General features: G+C 46.4%; 1 protein-coding gene across 7 annotated transcripts in view; it reads right to left on the reverse strand.

The window, feature by feature from the left end:
* LOC116974647 (CD99 antigen-like protein 2) overlaps nt 1-22,790 on the reverse strand; it is a 51,163-nt gene extending 28,373 nt beyond the window's left edge. For 2 of the 7 annotated variants that reach the window (XM_033023344.1, XM_033023343.1), the window contains exons 1-3: nt 22,571-22,788; nt 11,600-11,656; nt 6,259-6,315 (exon numbers count right to left, since the gene is read on the reverse strand). In XM_033023344.1, the coding sequence (XP_032879235.1) occupies nt 6,259-6,315; nt 11,600-11,656; nt 22,571-22,631 (175 nt within the window). In that variant the 5' untranslated portion in view covers nt 22,632-22,788. Of the gene's footprint in view, nt 1-6,258; nt 6,316-11,599; nt 11,657-22,570 lie in introns of all 7 variants that reach the window. The other 5 variants (XM_033023349.1, XM_033023345.1, XM_033023348.1 and 2 more) reach the window with 4 other exon arrangements.
* Between the last annotated feature and the right edge of the window lie 1,110 nt (nt 22,791-23,900).

Genomic DNA, 23,900 nt, shown 5'->3' on the forward strand with positions numbered 1-23,900 from the left:
CTCAGTTGTAAAGTTGATTGCATGTCGGGATTATGGGTTACCCCGGCAGGGCAAATATGTATGTCAGATGAACTCGCAATGTGGGTTATTGAATGTATACACTTTGCAACTCACTATGGTGCCCGAGCAACTGGTGGTATGCTTTTAGATACATGGTGGCATCCAAAGTTGCAGACTATGTCTCAAGGGATTAGTAGTCATTTTCTGACCTGTCAGCAATATAACCCCAGGAAGGGTATAACCAGCGAATTCACTGGAGTTTAAAAGGATGAGGGGGCATCTTATAGAAACATATAAATTTATTAAAGGACTGGTCAAGCTAGATGCAGGAAAAATGTTCCCAAATGTGGGGCGAGTCCAGAACCAGGGGCCACAGTCTTAGAATAAAGGGGAGGTCATTTAAGACTGACGTGAGAAAAAACTTTTTCACCCAGAGAGTTGTGAATTTATGGAATTCCCTGCCACAGAGGGCAGTGGAGGCCAAGTCACTGGATGGATTTAAGAGAGAGTTAGATAGAGCTCTAGGGGCTGGTGGAGTCAAGGGATTTGGGGAGAAGGCAGGCACGGGTTATTGATAGGGGACGATCAGCCATGATCACAATGAATGGCGGTGCTGGCTCGAAGGGCCGAATGGCCTCCTCCTGCACCTATTTTCTATGTTTCTGTGTTTCTATGAATAAGGGAGAACCCCTTTACCCATGGGTCCCTTATAGACCCTCCAGATGGACAACATTGAGTTGGAAAGATGCCCGTTTTATAAAGATGTATTAGTTATTGTAGATATCTTTAGTAAATGGATTGAAGCTTATTCTACCGTGGACAACAAAGATTCTACGGTTGTTAAAGTACTTATGTTAGAAATTATATCCAGGTATGGAATCCCAACTGGGCTGAGTTTGGATAATGGCCCTCATTTTGTGGGAAAGGTGACCAAAGAATTGTCTGTTCGGGTAATTACATTGTGCCTATCGGCCACAGGCTGCTGGACTCGTTGAACGAGCCAATCAAACATTGAAAAATAAACTTGCCAAATTACAGATTAAAAACAGGGACCAATTGGCTTAAACTACTCCCTGTGTCGCTATTCCAGATGTGTACCACCCCAGCAGGGAAGGCAAGGTTGAGTCCAGCAGAGATTGTATATGGCCGTTCACACAGAACCCCATGGAACCAGAATACAACAAAGGCTGTTCGCTTTCATCACATGACAACGGAAATGACTAACTATATTTTATGGTGACTCCGTTTGCAGGAAGTGTGTACAGCTGCAGCTCCTGGCAGACCGCATTGAACGATTGGAACTGCGGTTAGATTCATACAGGAGCATCCACGATGCTGAGAAAGTCGTGAATAGCACGTACAGCGAGTTGGTCACACCGCAGGTAAAAGTTAAACGGACAGAAAGGGAACGGGTGGCCATTAGCCAGCGCAGCAGTAGGCAGGTAGTGCAGGAGTCCCCTGCGGTCATCTCCCTCCTAAACAGGAATACCATTTTGGATACTGTTGGGGGAGATGGCTCATCAGGGGAATGCAGCAGCAGCCAAGTTCATGGCACCATGGGTGGCTCTGCGGCACAGGAGGGGAGAAAAAAGAGTGGAAGGGCAATAGTAATAGGGGATTCAATTGTCAGGGGAATAGATAGGCGTTTCTGCGGCCGCAAACGAGACTCCAGGATGGTATGTTGCCTCCCTGGTGCAAGGGTCAGGGATGTCACTGAACGGCTGCAGAACATTCTGGAGGGGGAGGGTGAACAGCCAGTTGTCGTGGTGCATATTGGCACCAACGATATAGGTAAAAAAAGGGATGAGGTCCTACAAGGTGAATTTAGGGAGCTAGGAGATAAAGTTAAAAGTAGGACCTCAAAGGTAATAATCTCTGGATTACTACCAGTGCCACGGGCCAGTCAGAGTAGAAATAGTAGGATATTGCAGATTAATACGTGGCTTGAAAAATGGTGCAAGGGGGAGGGATTCAAATTTCTAGGGCATTGGAACCAGTTCTGGGGGAGGTGGGACCAGTACAAACAGGACGGTCTGCACCTGGGCTGGAATGGAACCAATGTCCTTGGGGGAGTGTTTGCTAGTGCTGTCGGGGAGGATTTAAACTAATGTGGCAGGGGGATGGGTACAAGAGCAGAGAGGCAGGGGGGTGTAAAATGAGGGTAGAAGCAATAGGTAGCAAGGTGAAAAGTAAAAGTGGCAGGCAGACAAAACCAGGGCAAAAATCAAAAAGGGCCACTTTTCACCATAATTGTATAAGGGGTAAGAGCGTTGTAAAAACAAGCCTGAAGGCTTTGTGTCTCAATGCAAGGAGTATTCGTAATAAGGTGGATGAGTTGAACATGCAGATAGCCATTAATGATTATGATATAGTTGGGATCACGGAGACATGGCTCCAGGGTGACCAAGGCTGGGAGCTGAACATCCAGGGATATTCAATATTCAGGAGGGATAGACAGAAAGGAAAAGGAGGTGGGGTAGCGTTGCTGGTTAGCGAGGAGATTAACGCAATAGAAAGGAAGGACATTAGTTTGCAGGATGTGGAATCGATATGGGTACAGCTGCGAAACACTAAGGGTCAGAAAACGCTGGTGGGCGTTGTGTACAGGCCACCTAACAGTAGTAGTGGAGTTGGGGATGGCATCAAACAGGAAATTAGAAATGCGTGCAACAAAGGTAAAACAGTTATAATGGGTGACTTCAATCTACATATAGATTGGGTGAATCAAATTGGCAGGGGTGCTGAGGAAGAGGATTTCTTGGAATGAATGCGGGATAGTTTTCTAAACCAACATGTAGAGGAACCAACGAGGGAGCAGGCTATTCTAGACTGGGTATTGAGTAATGAGGAAGGGTTAGTTAGCAGCCTTGTTGTGCGTGGCCCCTTGGGCAAGAGTGACCATAATATGGTTGAGTTCTTCATTAGGATGGAGAGTGACATTGTTAATTCAGAAACAAGGGTCCTGAACTTAAAGAAAGTTAACTTTGAGGGTATGAGACGTGAATTGGCCAAGATTGACTGGCAATTAATTCTAAAAGGGTTGACGGTGGATATGCAATGGAAGACATTTAAAGACTGCATGGATGAACTACAAAAATTGTTCATCCCAGTTTGGCAAAAGAATAAATCAGGGAAGGTAGTGCATCCGTGGATAACAAGGGAAATCAGGGATAGTATCAAAGCGAAGGATGATGCGTACAAATTAGCCAGAAAAAGCAGCATACCGGAGGACTGGGAGAAATTCAGAGACCAGCAGAGGAGGACAAAGGGCTTAATTAGGAAAGGAAAAATAGATTGTGAAAGAAAACTAGCAGGGAACATAAAAACTGACTGCAAAAGTTTTAATAGATATGTGAAAAGAAAGAGATTAGTTAAAACAAATGTAGGTCCCTTGCAGTCAGAAACAGGTGAGTTGATCATGGGGAACAAGGATATGGCGGGCCAATTGAATAACTACTTTGGTTCCGTCTTCACTAAGGAAGACATAAATAATCTGCCGGAAATAGCAGGGGACCGCGGGTCAAAGGAGTTGGAGGAATTAAGTGAAATCCAGGTTAGTCGGGAAGTGGTGTTGGGTAAATTGAATGGATTAAAGGCCGATAAATCCCCAAGGCCAGATAGGCTGCATCCCAGAGTACTTAAGGAAGTAGCTCCAGAAATAGTGGATGCATTAGTAATAATCTTTCAAAACTCTTTAGATTCTGGAGTAGTTCCTGAGGATTGGCGGGTAGCAAACGTAACCCCACTTTTTAAGAAGGGAGGGAGAGAGAAAACGGGGAATTACAGACCAGTTAGTCTAACATCGGTAGTGGGGAAACTGCTAGAGTCAGTTATTAAAGATGGGATAGCAGCACATTTGGAAAGTGGTGAAATCATTGGACAAAGTCAGCATGGATTTACAAAAGGTAAATCATGTCTGACGAATCTTATAGAATTTTTCGAGGATGTAACTAGTAGCGTGGATAGGGGAGAACCAGTGGATGTGGTGTATCTGGACTTCCAGAAGGCTTTCGACAAGGTCCCACATAAGAGATTAGTATACAAACTTAAAGCACACGACATTGGGGGTTCAGTATTGATGTGGATAGAGAACTGGCTGGCAAACAGGAAGCAAAGAGTAGGAGTAAACGGGTCCTTTTCACAATGGCAGGCAGTGACTAGTGGGGTACCGCAAGGCTCAGTGCTGGGACCCCAGCTATTTACAATATATATTAATGATCTGGATGAGGGAATTGAAGGCAATATCTCCAAGTTTGCGGATGACACTAAGCTGGGGGGCAGTGTTAGCTGTGAGGAGGATGCTAGGAGACTGCAAGGTGACTTGGATAGGCTGGGTGAGTGGGCAAATGTTTGGCAGATGCAGTATAATGTGGATAAATGTGAGGTTCTCCATTTTGGTGGCAAAAACAGGAAAGCAGACTATTATCTAAATGGTGGCCGACTAGGAAAAGGGGAGATGCAGCGAGACCTGGGTGTCATGGTACACCAGTCATTGAAAGTGGGCATGCAGGTGCAGCAGGCAGTGAAGAAAGCGAATGGTATGTTAGCTTTCATAGCAAAAGGATTTGAGTATAGGAGCAGGGAGGTTCTACTGCAGTTGTACAGGGTCTTGGTGAGACCACACCTGGAGTATTGCGTACAGTTTTGGTCTCCAAATCTGAGGAAGGACATTATTGCCATAGAGGGAGTGCAGAGAAGGTTCACCAGACTGATTCCTGGGATGTCAGGACTGTCTTATGAAGAAAGACTGGATAGACTTGGTTTATACTCTCTAGAATTTAGGAGATTGAGAGGGGATCTTATAGAAACTTACAAAATTCTTAAGGGGTTGGACAGGCTAGATGCAGGAAGATTGCTCCCGATGTTGGGGAAGTCCAGGACAAGGGGTCACAGCTTAAGGATAAGGGGGAAATCCTTTAAAACCGAGATGAGAAGAACTTTTTTCACAAGAGAGTGGTGAATCTCTGGAACTCTCTGCCACAGAGGGTAGTCGAGGCCAGTTCATTGGCTATATTTAAGAGGGAGTTAGATGTGGCCCTTGTGGCTAAGGGGATCAGAGGGTATGGAGAGAAGGCAGGTACGGGATACTGAGTTGGATGATCAGCCATGATCATATTGAATGGCGGTGCAGGCTCGAAGGGCCGAATGGCCTACTCCTGCACCTAATTTCTATGTTTCTATGAGATGCAACGAAACCTGGGTGTCATGGTACACCAGTCATTGAAAGTAGGCATGCAGGTGCAGCAGGCAGTGAAGAAAGTGAATGGTATGTTAGCATTCATAGCAAAAGAATTTGAGTATAGGAGCAGGGAGGTTCTACTGCAGTTGTACAGGGTCTTGGTGACACCACACCTGGAGTATTGCGTGCAGTTTTGGTCTCCTAATCTGAGGAAAGACATTCTTGCCATAGCGGGAGTACAGAGAAGGTTCACCAGACTGATTCCTGGGATGTCAGGACTTTCATATGAAGAAAGACTGGATAGACTTGGCTTGTACACGTGATGTTTATGTGATGTTTAATGTTATTGTAATTGGTTAAGATGTATTATGCTGTGTATGATTGTAATTGGGTACAAAGATTGTCCACATCTATATAAACCATGTTATACTGTAGTTACTGGTCTACAATCACCACCCTTTGTAAGTTACCTCCCACTGTATCAACCATATTAACCGTATGCTAATTCCTTTGTTTGAGCACATGTGTTTCTCCGTGATCCACTGGGAGAGCTTCCCAGGGCGGTACAGAGAAACCTGGTCACCATGGTGAAATAAAGGATGATTTAAGATATTCTAGTCGGTGTTTTTACTGAACGAACTAAGGGATATAAATACCGGAATTATGAGGAGGAATTTGTTTCGTCAGTGGGCGGTGAATCTGTGGAATACATTGCCACAGATGGCTGTAGAGGGCCAAGTCAGTGGATATTTTTAAGGCAGAGAATGACATATTCTTGATCAGCATGGGTGTCAGGGGCTATGAGGAGAAGGCAGGAGAATGGGGTTGAGAGGGAACGATAGATCAGCTATGATTGAATGGCGGAGTAGACTTGATGGGCCGAATGGCCCAATTCTTCTCCTTGGACTTTTGAACTTAAGAAGGAATAATATAGTCTGAAGAAGGGTTTCAACCCGAAACGTTGCCTATTTCCTTCACTCCATAGATGCTGCCTCACACGCTGAGTTTCATCAGCATTTTTGTCTACCTTCAATTTTCCAGCATCTGCAATTCCTTCTTAAACAAGGAATAATACACACCTGTTGGCAGATTGGAATCATCATCAAGGGCGTCACTAAGATCAAACTCGTCAGCCTCTGGAAAAGAAATGTTCATAGTTACTCCACTTAGTTCCATGAAACTTTCTGGCACAACATTTAGTTGCTAGGAGACAAACGTAAAGTCTCCATTTTTGATGTAGGATTGTAATGTCTGCCAATTTTGTTTGTGATCTTAGCATGGATCAGTTCCAGCTACATATGACCAGTCTCAAAATAGTACCTACAATTGTCTTTAGACTTTAGAGATACAGAACAAAAACATGCCCTTCATCCCACTGAGTCTCGCTAGAATTTAGAAGATTGAGGGGGGATCTTATAGAAACTTACAAAATTCTTAAGGGATTGGACAGGCTAGATGCAGGAAGATTATTCCCGATGTTGGGGAAGTCCAGAATAAGGGGTCACAGTTTAAGGATAAGGGGGAAGTCTTTTAGGACCGAGATGAGAAAATCATTTTTTACACAGAGAAAGGTGAATCTGTGGAATTCTCTGCCACAGAAGGTAGTTGAGGCCAGTTCATTGGCTATATTTAAGAGGGAGTTAGATGTGGCCCTTGTGGCTAAAGGGATCAGGGGGTATGGAGAGAAGGCCGGTATGGGATACTGAGTTGGATGATCAGCCATGATCATATTGAATGGCGGTGCAGGCTCGAAAGGCCGAATGGCCTACTCCTGCACCTATTTTCTATGTTTCTATGTTAACCAGGGCATTGAAAGATGCACACTCTAACCACTCAGTCTAAAATTGAACCAGGTACTTATGTAATGATCAAGAATTGGATGAGGAAGAGACTGGACATTTGGTAGGAAGGGCATTACCAGATTCTTCTAACAACCACTACCGCAGCTAAGGTGGAGGGGAGGGGTGCGTGGGTTCACTTTCGTCACTGTAAAGCGGCCTTTTCACGGGGTGACTTGACGCAAGAGTTAACCGGAGTTTAACATCGTGGGAACCTCGTGCGATAACAGTACGGCATTCGTGGACCACCGTGGACCACCGTAGCGCTAACGGCAGGTCATCGTGTAACTTGGTCACTCGGGAGAAAATTCAAGAAAGTTTGAATTTCTCCAAGAGTGACTTGTACACTTGTGGTTGAGTATTGCAACATTATATGAACGTAGTGGCCAGTGCGATATACGTAATAACTCTTGCGGGTACCGTGGGAACTCCTGCGAACGGTGAACCCGGAAGCTGGACAGAGGGAACGGTGAGTTAAACTTATCTTATGTGGGATTGAATTTAAAAAATAAATAAAAATAAAGATTTGCATCCGCATATGGACATCAACTTATTCATGAGTTATGTTAATGAGATTCAAGAAAATAACTATAATCTTTAAAAGGGACTTTAAAAGGGACTTTACTGAAAGGTTACGCATTTTTATGGTCCGTGAGAAATTTTTCACATGTACTTCTTTGAGAGATACAGGTCGGAGTCCTCGGGTCCAGGGGTCCGGAACGCTACCAATCAATGTTGTACAGAGACCCGTGTAAGGAGTGAACTGCACATGCTGGTTTAAACCGAAGACAGACACAAAAAGCTGGAGTAACTCAGCGAGTCAAGCAGCATCTCTGGAGAAAAAAAGCTGATGTTTCGGGACGAGACACATCTTCAGACTCAATTCCGATTAGGCTGTCTGAAGAAGGGTTCCGGTGTTGGGGGAGTCCAGAACCAGGGTCCCAGTTTTACAGTCTACCGTGGGAACTCTTTAACTCAGTAAAGTAAAGTAGCCTTTATTGTCATATCAGCGCACAGGCAGCAGTTGACTGTTGCTCTGTTCAGTTTCCCAGGGGGTCGGGACGGGACTGGAGTTGGGAGAGAAAGGTGGGGGAGTCGAGGGAGAGGAGGGGGAGACAGATGGGGGTGTCTTCATTTACTGACGGCGGGTGTCTGTCACTGAAACAGGCAGGTGAGATTTCACATCCACCTTGTGTGTGCCTCTCTCTCTCTCTCCCTCCCTCTTACACAGGCTGAGAGACTCTGCCTCTGTGAGTGTACGTCTCTTTCTCCCCCTCTCCCACACACAGTAAGACCGAGGTACTGTGCTCAGTCCATCTGTGTCTCCCACATACACAGTAAAATATGTCTCCAAATGAGCCAATTCAACCAAGGGAGGATATATATAGTGTGTGAAAAAAAAAGTTACATCATTTGTGTCACGTGTAGTTCACGATGTTCATTCAAGATTTAACGGGAAAGCTCGGGAAACGGACAAGTCACTCGCACAAATAACAGAAATGCCGAGTACCGTGGGAACTCTTTATCTACTGCCGTTATATCGTGCGAGACTCGTGCTGGACCACGACCTCTTCACTCTGGTGACATCTTGCGTCAACTCGCCCCGTGAAAAGGCCGCTTTACATTGTCAGTATGGTGCCTAAGACATAAAACGCTAACCTTTTCTTTCTTTTAAGAAATCCCTTTCTAGGATAAATCATGATGGACATACAGTTGTTGTTCGCCTATCTTGGGACATTGATAGCCATCGGGTCAGTGAAAACACAGTATGCCGATGTAATCTATCACCTATGTGAAGGAGATGCACAGCAATGTGATGGCGATTGCAAGGATGGAGTATTGCCATGTTACCATGCTCCTATGCTAAATTTGATTATGCATGTCAAAAGGAGGGAGTAAAAGTCCCTGTGCCTATTTAGATGAAGGGATTACAAGTAACATTAGCAGATGACACAAAACTGGGTGGCAGTGATAACTGTGAGGAGGATGCTATGAGAATGCAGGGGGAATTGGATAGGTTGGGTGAATGGGCAGATGCATGGCAGATACAGTATAATATGGATAAATGTGAGGTTATTCACTTTGGTGGCAAGAACAGGAAGGCAGATTATTATCTGAATGGTGTCAGATTAGGAAAAGGGGAAGTACAACGAGATCTGGGTGTGATTGTACATCAGTCACTGAAAGTAAGCATACAGGTAAAGCAGGCAGTGAAGAAAGCCCGTGGCATGTCGGCCTTAATTGTGAGAGGATTATAGTATAGAAGCAATTAGGTCCTTCTGCAGTTTTACAGGGCCCTAATGTGACCACACCTGGAGTATTGTGTGCAGTTTTGGAGAGCTGGACTTGTATACAATGGAATTTGGAAGGATGAGAGGATATCTTATTGAAACATATAGGATTGTTAAGGGTTTGGACACACTAATAATAATAATAATGGATGGGATTTATATAGCGCCTTTCTAATACTCAAGGCGCTTTACATCGCATTATTCATTCACTCCTCAGTCACACTCGGTGGTGGTAAGCTACTTCTGTAGCCACAGCTGCCCTGGGGCAGACTGACGGAAGCGTGGCTGCCAATCTGCGCCTACGGCCCCTCCGAACACCACCAATCACTCACACACATTCACACACAGGCAAAGGTGGGTGAAGTGTCTTGCCCAAGGACACAACGACAGTATGCACTCCAAGCGGGATTCGAACCGGTTACCTTCCGGTTGCCAGCCGAACACTTAGCCCATTTTGCCATCTGTCGTCCCACACTAGAAGCAGGAACGGGGTACTGATTGTGGATGACTAGCTATGATAACATTGAATGGCGGTGCTAATAAGAGAACAGTTGGATAACATGAAGGAAGCAAGTGACTGGGGTAATTGGGGCTTCGGAAGCTGGTCAGACTGGCTAATCAACATGGCTATGTACCGAGCTATTGCGATTATTTTGTATTTTTGTAGGATAAAGGGGCTGTCCCACTGCGGCGACCTAATCTGCGAGTTTTGAAGGGTTTGCCCTCGACTCAAACCCACAGCATGGTCGACACGTGGTTTTAGGAGAACCTATGAGGTCACTGGAACTCTCCTTCATGCTCGAGGGAAGTTCCCGAATACTCGTGGCCTCAGCTAGGTCGCGGAAAACTTTTCAGCATGTTGAAAACATTTCCACGAGTAAAAATTGGTCGGCCTGGCTCTTTTTAACTCGTAGTGCAGTGGAGTGGGGTCACTATGTAGTTACAGGCAGTCGAGGGCTGCCATAGGCAATCTCTTTCGCTGACCGGGCATTATAATTGGCTCATTGGTGTTTTCAGGACCAAGGAAAACCGACCGGTAGTTAAAATGCCCGCTAAACTTTATTAAACGTTGTCTGACTTCTTAAAAGTGTCTCCACTCCTTCCCCACCCCCTTCTCTCCCCTTCATCATCTCCCCCCCCCCCCCCCCCCGCGCTCTCTAAAGGACTTACCGTACACTAGTGGGACAGCCCCTTTAGCTGTTGTAAAATGTGTGTAGTGGGGAGAAAATGAGACCTGGGTGCTCCGTGAATATTATTGGTGAGATGGGATGAAGTATGTGATGAAGCAAAGACTGAGTATGTTGATAAGGTGCAGGAAGAGTTTGAATGACTGGGAAGGATAGAAATAGGTGGGAACATGGGGGGTTATCATGGAATGATAAAAGGGAGGAATGGGAATATGTAGAATTAGGAATACTTTAGGACTAAGGTTTAAGTATTCGGAGTTAAGTTTTAATTTCTTTATTTTGCCATAATTTAGTTATGTTTCATTATCCCAGCTGTGACATTAACTTTTCCTGGAAAACATGTGATGTTTATGTGATGTTTAATGTTATTGTAATTGGCTAAGATGTATTATGCTGTGTATGATTGTAATTGGGTACAAAGATTGTCCACATCTATATAAACCATGTTATACTGTAGTTACTGGTCTACAATCACCACCCTTTGTAAGTTACCTCCCACTGTATCAACCATATTAACCATATGCTAATTCCTTTGTTTGAGCACATGTGTTTCTCCGTGATCCACTGGGAGAGCTTCCCAGGGCGGTACAGAGAAACCTGGTCACCATGGTGAAAGAAAGGATGATTTAAAGTATTCTAGTCGGTGTTTTCACTGAACGAACTAAGGGATATAAATACCGGAATTATCATGAGGAGGAATTTGTTTCGTCAGTGGGTGGTGAATCTGTGGAATTCATTGCCACAGACGGCTGTGGAGGGCCAAGTCAGTGGATATTTTTAAGGCAGAGAATGACAGATTCTTGATCAGCATGGGTGTCAGGGTCTATGGGGAGAAGGCAGGAGAATGGGGTTGAGAGGGAACGATAGATCAGCTATGATTGAATGGCGAAGTAGACTTGATGGGCCGAATGGCCCAATTCTTCTCCTTGGACTTTTGAACTTAAGAAGGAATAATATAGTCTGAAGAAGGGTTTCAACCCGAAACGTTGCCTATTTCCTTCACTCCATAGATGCTGCCTCACACGCTGAGTTTCATCAGCATTTTTGTCTACCTTCAATTTTCCAGCATCTGCAATTCCTTCTTAAACAAGGAATAATACACACCTGTTGGAACATCGGAATCATCATCAAGGGCGTCACTAAGATCAAACTCGTCAGCCTCTGGAAAAGAAAAGTTCATAGTTACTCCACTTAGTTCCATGAAACTTTCTGGCACAACATTTAGTTGCTAAGAGACAAACGTAAAGTGTCCATTTTTGGTGTAGGATTGTAATGTCTGCCAATTTTGTTTGTGATCTTAGCATGGATCAGTTCCAGCTACACATGACCAATCTCAAAATAGTACCAACAATTGTCTTTAGACTTTAGAGATACAGAACAAAAACATGCCCTTCATCCCACCGAGTCTCGCTAGAATTTACAAGATTGAGGGGGGATCTTATAGAAACTTACAAAATTCTTAAGGGATTGCACAGGCTAGATGCAGGAAGATTATTCCCGATGTTGGGGAAGTCCAGAATAAGGGGTCACAGTTTAAGGATAAGGGGGAAATCTTTTAGGACCGAGATGAGAAAATCATTTTTCACACAGAGAGAGGTGAATCTGTGGAATTCTCTGCCACAGAAGGTAGTTGAGGCCAGTTCATTGGCTATATTTAAGAGGGAGTTAGATATGGCCCTTGTGGCTAAAGGGATCAGGGGGTATGGAGAGAAGGCAGGTACAAGATACTGAGTTGGATGATCAGCAATGATCATATTGAATGGCGGTGCAGGCTCGAAGGGCCGAATGGCCTACTCCTGCACCTATTGTCTATGTTAACCCCGTACACTAGCATTATCCTACGCTCTCGGGACTACTTACAATTTTTACGCCAATTCACCTACAAACCTGTACGTCTTTGGAGTGTGGGAGGAAACCAGAGCACCCGGAAAAAATACACAAGTGGTCACACGGAGAAAGTTCAAACTCTGTACAGACAGCACCCGTGGTCGGGATTGAACCTGGGACCCTGGCGTTGTAAGGCAGCATCTCTACCGCTGCGCCACCGTGCTGCTCCAATATGGCCTGATTCTCATTCGGACTTAGATGAACAATTTAACTTGTCGTGCAGGAAGGAACTGCAGATGCTGGTTTAAACCGAAGGTGGACACACAAAAAGCTGGAGTAACTCAGCGGGACAGGCAGCATCTCTGGATAGAAGGAATGGGTGACGTCTCGGGTCGAGGCCCTACTTCAGGGACAATCTTACATGTGCTCTGTGAACTGCATGAGAAGTAGGGTGGAGATGAAAGCTATTCTGGGTGGTGACGTGGCAGCCCAAGGCATCTGTTGAAACCTGAATGGAAACAATATGTAACCTGGGACCTCATCAAAAGATGCCCAAGTGTACAAGGTGGTTTCAGATGTCAGTAGAGAAATCAGAGACTTTCCTCTGTAAAGGTTGAGCAGAAACCAAAGAGTGGTTGAAAATGCCAATGGTTTATTTAGATGTTAGTTTAGTTTAGTTTAGAGATACAGCGTGAAAACAGGCCCTTCGGCCCACTGAATCCCCACCGACCAGCGATCCCCGCACACGAACACTATCCTACACACACTAGGGATAATTTACATTTGTACCTTCCATCACAGTGAGGAGGTGCCTGGTGAACTCACTGTGGTGGATGATAAATTTGTGTTTATCGTGTGTTTTTGTTTTTTTTATTCTATGTATGACTGCAAGGCACGAAATCTCGTTCAGACCGAAAGGTTTGAATGACAATAAAGGATACTTACTTACTTATTTATACCAAGCCCATGAACCTACAAACCTGCACGTCTTTGGAACGTGAGGCCAAATCGAAGATCTCAGAGAAAACCCACGCAGGTCACGGGGAGAACGTACAAACTCCGTACAGACAGCACCCGCACTCGGAATCGAACCCAGGTCACAGGTGCTGTAAGGCAGCAACTTACCGTTGCAACACCGTACCATTTATATGAAAGGATTTCAATTTTTTTTTAAAAGAGTCATCATTTGTGGGCACGTGCGAACACACACACACGCACGCGCACGCATACATTCGCAAAGAGCGCAGGAGGATAGAAACATAGAAATTAGGTGCAGGAATAGGCCATTCGGCCCTTCGAGCCTGCACCGCCATTCAATATGATCATGGCTGATCATCCAACTCAGTATCCCGTACCTGCCTTCTCTCCATACCCTCTGATCCCCTTAGCCACAAGGGCCACATCTAACTCCCTCTTAAATATAGCCAATGAACTGGCCTCGACTACCCTCTGTGGCAGAGAGTTCCAGAGATTCACCACTCTCTGTGTGAAAAAAGTTCTTCTCATCTCGGTTTTAAAGGATTTCCCCCTTATCCTTAAGCTGTGACCCCTTGTCCTGGACTTCCCCGACATCGGGAGCAATCTTCCTGCATCTAGCCTGTCCAACCCTTTAAGAATTTTATAAGTTTCTATAAGATCCCCTCTCAATCTCCTAAATTCTAGAGAGTATAAACCAAGTCTATCCAGTCTTTCTTCATAAGACAGTCCTGACATCCCAGGAATCAGTCTGGTGAACCTTCTCTGCACTCCCTCTAGGGCAATAATGTCCTTCCTCAGATTTGGAGAATCTGGAGGATGAGGGCTGATCTTATAGAGGTGTGCAAAATCATGAGGAATGAGTGGGGTAGATGCTTAGAATCTCTACCCCAGAGGAGGCGAATCAAGAACCAGAGGACATAGGTTCAAGGTGAAGGGGAAAAGATAGGAATCTGAGGGGTAACTTATTCACACAAAGGGTGGTGGGTATATGGAACAAGCTGCCAGAGGAGATAGTTGAGGCAGGGACTATCCCAACATTTAAGAAACAGTTAAGACAGGTACATGAATAGGACAGGTTTGGAGGGATATGGGCTAAATGCGGGCAGGTGGGACCACTGTATCTGGGACATTGTTGGCCGGTGTGGGCAAGTTGGGCCGAAGGGCCTGTTATCACTCTATGACTCGATGACACACACTCGTATCTTGAAGCCGAGAGTGAAGCAATATGGTTCACATCTCCAAATGCATTAAAACAACGGAAACTAAATTGAAATCATTCAAAGTTGGTGGTTTTGCATACATAACGCAAGGCAGTTTCAGCAAACATTGCCTACAATGCTGTAGGAATCGCTGTTCACCCACATAAAACCCAAATTTACATTTTATAGCATTAAATGTAGTTCAAAGTAATTAATTGACTGTAAATTTCACTTTGTGGACATACCAGGATCATGAAAGATACTTTGAAATACAGCTGCCTGTTTTATCAAGGGTTGGGTATAGAGTCACAGAGTGATACAGTGTGGAGACAGGCCCTTCAGCCAAACCTGCCCACATCGGCCCACATGTCCCATCTACACTAGTCCCCCACCTGTCTACATTTGGCCCATATCACTCCAAACCTGTTCTATCCATGTACCTGTCTAACTGTTTCTTAAAAGTTGGGATAGTCCCAGCCGCAAATACCTCCTCTGGCAGCTCGTTCCACACACCCACCACCCTTTGTGTTAAAAGGTTACCCCTCAGATTCCTATTTAATCTTGTCTCCTTCACCTTGAACCTATGACCTCTGGAGTATCTGAGTAAACTTCAAGGCTCAAGAGTGTTTTATTGCCGTAGATCCAGAAACTACGGGAAGAACAATGGACAAAGGAGTGGGTTGGATGGGGGGACCGTCATGAGGGGGGGAGGTGAGGGTGGGAGGACAAAGGGGGAACTGGAGCGGGGGGGGGGGGGAGGTGGAATTCGTCATTTGTATGCGCCCTTTATGGGCGACTATTTGCATACCTTGTGTACGCATGCAAATCATTTCAGTGAGACTTGTCACATGTGACAAAGAAGTATTCAATTCAGTGTTTAATAGCCTGATGGTTATAGGGGAGAAAGATTAGAGGGAAATGAGTCACATGCAGCAGATGAGATCCTTTTAACTTGGCATCATGTTCAACACAACAAGAGATAAGATAGTGTTTAATTGTCATGTGCATCAAAAAACAGAACAACCCAGTTTACAACCCAGTGGTATGAATCTTGATTTCGCTAACTACAAGTCACCCTTGCATCCGTTCACTCTCCATCCCTCCCCCACTCAAAGTCGTACTAGCTTCAGTCGTGTTGTTGTTGTCTCATTGTCTGTAATTCATTTTCACCTCGCCCACAGCTAATAATGGCCTGATTCCTTTTATCATCATTACATTTTTGCCTATCTTTCATTAATTTGTTCTATTTCCCCCTAAGTCACCATCTATATCTCTCGTTTGCCTTTCCCGACTCTCAGTCTGAAGAAGGGTCTCGATCTGAAACATCACCCATTCCATTTCTCCAGAGATGCAACTGTGTTAAGTAAGTAAGTTTATTGGCCAAGCATTCACATACAAGGAATTTGCCTTGGTGCTCCGCCCACAAGTAACAACATGACATACAGTGACAGTTACGAATGACTCAGAAAACACTAAACATTAATAATAATAAAACATTAATGATAAAACACCATTGATCAAGCATGTGAACCAACAAAATACCAGATCAAAGGGAGGCTACAGATTTTTGGCTGTTGAGTAGAGCAACTACTCGTGGATTAAAAACTGTTTTTATGTCTGGCTGTGGCAGCTTTGACAGTCCGGAGTCGCCTTCCAGAGGGAAGTGATTCAAAGAGTTTGTGGCCAGGGTGAGAGGGGTCAGAGATGGTCTTGCCCACTCGCTTCCTGGCGACTCTGGTTACTCATAGATATTATAATAAACACCCCCATAAAATCAATAAATTTAAAAAAAAAACAATATTGGTAGAAAAAAAAAGCTGGAAGCTCCCAGTGTAATCAATGTAGTTCGTAGTTTAGTTAGTGTTTGTTGTGTTCAAGACCTTGATGGCTGTTGGGAAGAAGCTGTTCCTGAACCTGGAGGTCACAGTTTGAGAATGGCTCCTCAATTATGGTTTAGTCTAGTTTAGATTAGGGATACAGAACGGAAACAGGCCCTTCGGCCCACCGAGTCCACGCCGACCATCAATCCCCTCACACTTACACTATCCTACACACACTAGGGACACTTTACAATTATACCAAGCCAATTAGCCTACAAACCTATACGTCTTTGGAGTGTGGGATCAAACCGAAGATCTCGGAGAAAACCCACGCAAGTCACGGGGAGAACGTACAAATTCTGCACAGATAAGCACCCGTGGTCAGAATCAAACCCGGGTCTCTGGTGCTGTAAGGCAGCAACTCTACCGCAGCACCACCCTACAAGGGTTGTGTTCAGGACTACATAATCGTAGGAAAGTAGCCTCTCCGGAAACCTGGTGGTGTGGGATATTTTTAAGGCATAGACAGATACGTAGATCCTTGGTTTGTATGCATGTCAGGGGCTATGGGGAGACGGCAGGAGTATGAGGTTAAGAGGGAAAGATATATTTGCTATGATTGTGGACCTGATGGACCAAATGGCCTGACTCTGCTCTTATCACTTATGAACCACAGTGGTACCATGGTAATAATAATAATAATAATGGATGGGATTTATATAGCGCCTTTCTAATACTCAAGCCGCTTTACATCGCATTATTCATTCATTCCTCAGTCACACTCGGTGGTGGTAAGCTACTTCTGTAGCCACAGCTGCCCTGGGGCAGACTGACGGAAGCGTGGCTGCCAATCTGCGCCTACGGCCCCTCCGACCACCACCAATCACTCACACACATTCACACACAGGCAAAGGTGGGTGAAGTGTCTTGCCCAAGGACACAACGACAGTATGCACTCCAAGCGGGATTCGAAACCGGCTACCTTCCGGTTGCCAGCCGAACACTTAGCCCATTGTGCCATCTGTCATCTGGTAGAGTTGCTGCCTTGCAGCGCCGGAGACCCGGGTTCGATCCCAACTACGGGTGCTGTCTGTACGGAGTTTGTACGTTCTCCCCGTGACCTGCGTGGGTTTTCGCCGAAAAACTTTCCGTTTTCTCCCACACTCCCAAGACATACAGGTTAGTTGTAGGTTAGTGCTTGGTGTATGTGTAAATTGGCCCTAGTGTTAGTGTGCGCGGATCGCTGGTCAGCGCGGACTCACTCAAAACTAAACTTCTGTACCCAACGGAAGGAGGGGCATGACCCAATTGGTGGGGATCTGTGATGGACACAAAATGCTGGAGTAACTGAGCGGCACAGACAGCATCTCTGGAGAGAAGGAATGGGTGACGGTTTGGGTCAAGACCCTTCTTCATCTTTCATCCCTGATGATGGATACCATCTTCTTAGGGCAGGACCTCATGTAGATAGAAACATAGACATAGAAAATAGGTGCAGGAGTAGGCCATTCGGCCCTTCGAGCCTGCACCGCCATTCAATATGATCACGGCTGATCATCCAACTCAGTATCCTGTACCTGCCTTCTCTCCATACCCCCTGATCCCTTTAGCCACAAGGGCCACATCTAACTCCCTCTTAAATATAGCCAATGAACTGGCCTCGACTACCTTCTGTGGCAGAGAATTCCACAGATTCACCATTCTCTGTGTGAAAAATGATTTTCTCATCTCGGATTTCCCCCTTATCCTTAAACTATGACCCCTTGTTCTGGACTTCCCCAACATCAGGAACAATCTTCCTGCATCTAGCCTGTCCAACCCCTTAAGAATTTTGTAAGTTTCTATAAGATCCCCCCTCAATCGTCTAAATTCTAACGAGTTCAAGCCGAGTCTATCCAGTCTTTCTTCATATGAAAGTCCTGACATCCCAGGAATCAGTCTGGTGAGCCTTCTCTGTACTCCCTCTATGGCAAGAATGTCTTTCCTCAGATTAGGAGACCAAAACTGTACGCAATACTACAGGTGTGGTCTCACCAAGAACCTGTACAACTGCAGTAGAACCTCCCTGCTCCTATACTCAAATCCTTTGATAGATGTCTTCCATGGAGAGAAGGCTGTGCCCATGATGAACCAGGCTGAGTCCACTAGTCCCTGCAGCCTTTTGAGTTCCTGTACCGTGGGCATTGCCACACCGGGCCATGATGCAACCAGTCAGGATACGTTCAACAGCACATCCACAGACGTTTGCCAGAGGAGGTAGTTGAGGCATGTACGGTAGTAACATTTAAAAGATATTTGGCCAGGAACATGGATAGGAAAGGTTTAGAGGTCCAATGACCTCTCTTGGACCCACAATACCTCAACTCTGGTCAAGAAGGCTCGCCAGCGTCTCTTCTTCCTGAGGAGACTGAAGAAGGTCCATCTGTCTCCTCAGATCCTGGTGAACTTCTACCGCTGCATGATCGAGAGCATCCTTACCAACTGTATCACCATATAACCATATAACAATTACAGCACGGAAACAGGCCATCTCGGCCCTACAAGTCCGTGCCGAACAATTATTTTCCCTTAGTCCCACCTGCCTGCACTCATACCATAATCCTCCATTCCCTTCTCATCCATATGCCTATCCAATTTATTTTTAAATGTTACCAACGAACCTGCCTCCACCACTTCCACTGGAAGCTCATTCCACACAGCTACCACTCTCTGAGTAAAGAAGTTCCCCCTCATGTTACCCCTAAACTTCTGTCCCTTAATTCTGAAGTCATGTCCTCTTGTTTGAATCTTCCCTATTCTCAAAGGGAAAAGCTTGTCCACATCAACTCTGTCTATCCCTCTCATCATTTTAAAGACCTCTATCAAGTCACCCTTAACCTTCTGCGCTCCAGAGAATAAAGACCTAACTTATTCAACCTTTCTCTGTAACTTAGTTGTTGAAACCTAACATCACAGTATGATATGGCAACTGCTCTGTCTCCGACCGGAAAGCACTGCAGAGGGTGGTGAAAATTGCCCAATGCGGTTCCTCGCTCCCCTCCATTGAGTCTGTCCAAAGCAAGCGTTGTCTGCGAAGGGCGCTCAGCATCGCCAAGGACTGCTCTCACCCCAACCATGGACTGTTTACCCTCCTACCATCCGGGAGGCGCTACAGGTCTCCCCGTTGCCGGACCAGCAGGTCCAGGAACAGCTTCTTCCCTGCGGCTGTTACACTACTCAACAATGTGACTCGGTGATTGCCAATCACCACCACCCCCCCCCCCCGGACACTCCTCCCACAGGAAAAAAGAAGTCTATGACTGTATGCATGTAAACAGATTTATTTATTGAAATGATATTCTATGTCGCTCTTCCAGGGAGATGCTAACTGCATTTTGTTGTCTCTATAGAGTCTGTAGGGGGAGATAGAGTCTGTAGGGGGCGCTCCTCTGTGTGCAGCCATGTCAGCAGCGCGTCAGTTTTTCCAGCTTTTTTTTATTTTTTAGTATGTTTTAAAGTGTGTATTTTGTGTTTCTTCGTGTGTTTTGTGTGGGGGGTGGTGTGGGGGGGTGAGGGGGAAACCGCTTCGGTCGCCTCCTCCATGGAGAGGCGACTTTTTCCAGGTCGCCTCCCCCGTGGCCTAACAACAAGGATCGACGCGGCCTTTCCCGGAGACGTGCCCGGGGCTTCAGCGGCGGGCGCAGCGTGGACTCTCGTTGTGGAGCGGGTGAGCCCTCGCTGGGGCTCGCTGGAGGGGAGCGCTCCGTTTCGCTGGCCCGGGGCAGCCGGCAGCCTGAAGTCGCAGCCTGAAGCCGCGGTCTGCAGAGCTCCAGCTGGTGCGGCGTCTACAGCCCGGGATCTCACGTTGGGGACCCGGAGGAAGAAGAAGCCATCACTGCCGGGCCGCGGCCAACTTCTACCGCGGGGTCGGCATGGACTTACCATCACCCCTAGAGGGGAGCTTCGACCGCCGGCCCTGCAGTCTACGGTGCTTCTGGCTGCGGCGGGGACTTTAAATCTCGACCGCATGCCTGCGGCCTACAACAATCTAAAGCCTCGGTCTCCGGTGAGGAAGAGCCGATCCTGGACTAACTTGGACTCTGGTCCTGTACACGGGGGGGAAATGGAGGAGGACTGGCCAAATTTTTGTGCCTTCCACCACAGTGATGAATGCTGTGGTGGATGTTTGTGTTACAGTTTTATTGTGTGTTCTTTATTATTGTACTGCTGCTGACAACCCAAATTTCCACCAACCCTGGTTGTGTGGCAATAAATTATATCTATCTATCTATCTATACTGTACACTGACAATGACAATTAAAGTTGAATCTGAATCTGAATCTAGAGGGAAGATAGACCAGAAATGCTGTTCTAACTCAGCGGATCAGGTAGCATCTCTGGAGAAAAGAAATAGATGATGTTTTGGTTCAGAATATCTTCTACAGGCTGATCCGAAACATCATCTCTTCTTTTTCTCCAATGATGCTGCCTGACCCGCTGAGTTACCCCAGCAATTTGTGTCTATCTTCGGTAAGAAACCAGCATCTGCCGTTTCTTCGGTAACAAACCAGCATCTGCAGCTCTTAAAGATAGCGGAGTCAAGGGATATGGGCAGAAGGCAATAGACATAGACAATAGGTGCAGGATTGTAATCTGCCTTCCTGTTTTGCTACCAAAGTGGATTACCTAACATTTATCCACATTAAACTCGTCCGCCATGCATCTGCCCACTCACCCAACCTGTCCAAGTCACCCTGCATTCTCATAGCATCCTCCTCACAGTTCACATTGCCACCCAGCTTTGTGTCATCTGCAAATTTGCCAATGTTACTTTGAAGGCAGGAACGGGGTACTGATTGTGGATGATCAGCCATGATCACAGTGAATGGCGGTGCTGGCTCGAAGGGCCGAATGGCCTACTCCTGCACCTATTGTCTTCCTAGACAAGGTTTAGAGGGGTATTGGGCCAAAGGCAGGCAGGTGGGACGTGTGCGGCTGGGGTATCTTGGACTGCATGGGCAAGTTGGGCCGAAGGGCCTGTTTCCATGCTGTGTGACTCTACTGTGTGTAGGTGTACATTGTATGTAGCAGAGTGGAGGACTCCAGAGTGAAAATCACGAACTTTACAAACTATTCTGCTATTTCCAAGCATGGTTTATTTTGCACAGAAACTATACTGAATTGCACAATGCACAGAAAACGGCGCACAGCACCACCTAAACATAGCTCGTTCCTCCTTCTTACAGGCAGCTCCTGAGCAAGAAGGGGTTCTGAGGTTTTATAGCTGGATTGACCAGTAATCCCACTACACCTGCACCAGGTATTTCACCAATTTCTGTTCCTGTCCAAGGCTCCTCCACACTGCAAGTTTTAAGAGACCCTCCTGCCTGTCCTGCCTCCCCTCTCCCCCACCTCGCCTTCCCTCCTATCAGTCTGAAGCAGGGTCCCGACCCAAAAGCCTCACTTATCCATGTACCCCAGAGATGCTGCCTGACCCGCCGAGTTACTCCAGCACTCTGTGAATTTATGGAATTCCCTGCCACAGAGGGCAGCGGAGGCCAAGTCACTGGATGGATTTAAGAGAGAGTTAGATAGAGCTCTAGGGGCTAGTGGTGTCAAGGGATATGGGGAGAAGGCAGGCACGGGTTATTGATAAGGGACGATCAGCCATGATCACAATGAATGGCGGTGCTGGCTCGAAGGGCCGAACGGCCTCCTCCTGCACCTATTTTCTATGTGTCTATTTCTGAAACGTCACCTATCCTTGTTCTGCAGAGATACTGCTGAGTCGTTGAGTCATCGTGCAGGCCCTTCGGCCCAACTTGCCCACACTGGCCAAAATATCCCACCCCCACTAGTCCCACCTGCCTGCATGTTGGCCCACATATCCCCTCCATGTACCCGGTCTAAAGAACTAGGGTCTCGACCGAAACGTCAACCCCATTCCTCCTCTCCAGAGACGCTGCCTGTCCCGCTGGGTTACTCCAGCTTTCTGCGTTTATCTTCGGTCTAACCCAGCATCTGATGTTCCTTCCTACATTCCTGTCTGAAAGTTCATCAAATTACCCCAGAACTTTGTGCCCATCTGCTAGTTCTACTGTTTCCAAATCACCCCCACCCCCTCTCCCCCTCGTCCTCGATCTGTCTATGTCTTTGCAAGGAACGCCTTTGTTGGCAGAGTCTTACAAATGCGCATTGAATCACCCGGAAAATAAAGACTTGCAACCTCATGACGGACACATGACTGACTAGTAATTACATTAAAGACTTACCGTTCGCTCTGACAGCGACCAGCGCCAGGCAGGCGACCAGTATATGTCTCCAAATCAACATCGCGTAAAGGGAGGGGGGAGGTAAACGCCACAAGCAGCTTCACTCCTTCGCACCGACTCTCGCCTGCAAAAATAAATTAATGCCAGGAGCTATTTTGGGCCAGCAATCTCCCAGCAGCGAAGTGGAACCAAGTCTCTCTCACTCTCTGTCAGTCTAAGTTGACTGACGGGGACCTCCGTCAATAGAAACAGAGATTGTCGGGCAGTGTTGCCAGACTCCGCCTGGTTTACATTGAGAGTTGTGCAGAAAGGAACTGCAAGTGCTGGTCTACACCGAGGATAGACACAAAGTGCTGGAGTAACTCAGCGGGGCGGGCAGCACCTCTGGAGAGAAGGCATGGGTGACGTTTCGGGTCGAGACCCTTCTTCAGGCTGAGACTCAGGGGAAAGTGGGATTCAAAAGAGAGTTGGATAGAGCTCTAGGGGCTAGTGGAGTCGAGGGGGTATGGGGGGAGAAGGCAGGAATGGGGTACTGATTGGGGATGATCAGCCATAATCACATTGAATGGCGGTGCTGGCTCGAAGGGGCCAAATGGCCTACTCCTGCTTCTATGTTTCTATGTTTCTATACAACATGGACTTAGTACTTGCAGAGGTGTCAGTTGCTCGTTCGTACATACCTTCTTTCCGTCTCTCCAGAGATGCAGTCACGGTGGCACAGCGGTAGAAACCCGGGTGCTCTCTGTACGGAGTTGGTATGCTCTCCCCGTTATCTGCGTGGGTTTGTTTTCATCCGAGATCTTCGGTTTCCTCCCACACTCCAAAGAACCTGTATGTTAATATCCTTGATTAATTGGTTTGATAAAAATGTCAAATTGTCCAAGTTGGCGACATGCAGAGTACTGCCCTGCCCACTACAACATTCAGAAGGTTCAGAAGGGTGCTGCCTGTCCCGCTGAATTACTCCAGTTTGTTTTGTGTAAACCTTCTGACTTGGTGGTTTTCAGTGGAAGTGAGTATATTTCACCCAGAGAGTTGTGAATCTGTGGAATTCTCCGACACAGAAAGCAATGTACTAGATATTTTCAAGAGATAGTTCGATTTAGCTCTTAGGGCTAAAGGATGGGATATGGGGAGAAAGCAGGAACGGGGTACAGATTGGGGATGATCAGCGCCATGATCATATTGAATGGATGTGCTGGCTCGAAGGGCCGAATGGCCTACCGCCACTAAGGACGGCCGCATGTACAGGCCCTCTTGTCGTGATGATCGAACCTCTGACGTCGGGATGGTCGAACACATTCTGCGTGCCCGAATCGGCCACTTTCCC

This window comes from Amblyraja radiata, chromosome 6 (genome assembly GCF_010909765.2).
Source record: "Amblyraja radiata isolate CabotCenter1 chromosome 6, sAmbRad1.1.pri, whole genome shotgun sequence".
Taxonomy (NCBI): domain Eukaryota; kingdom Metazoa; phylum Chordata; class Chondrichthyes; order Rajiformes; family Rajidae; genus Amblyraja; species Amblyraja radiata.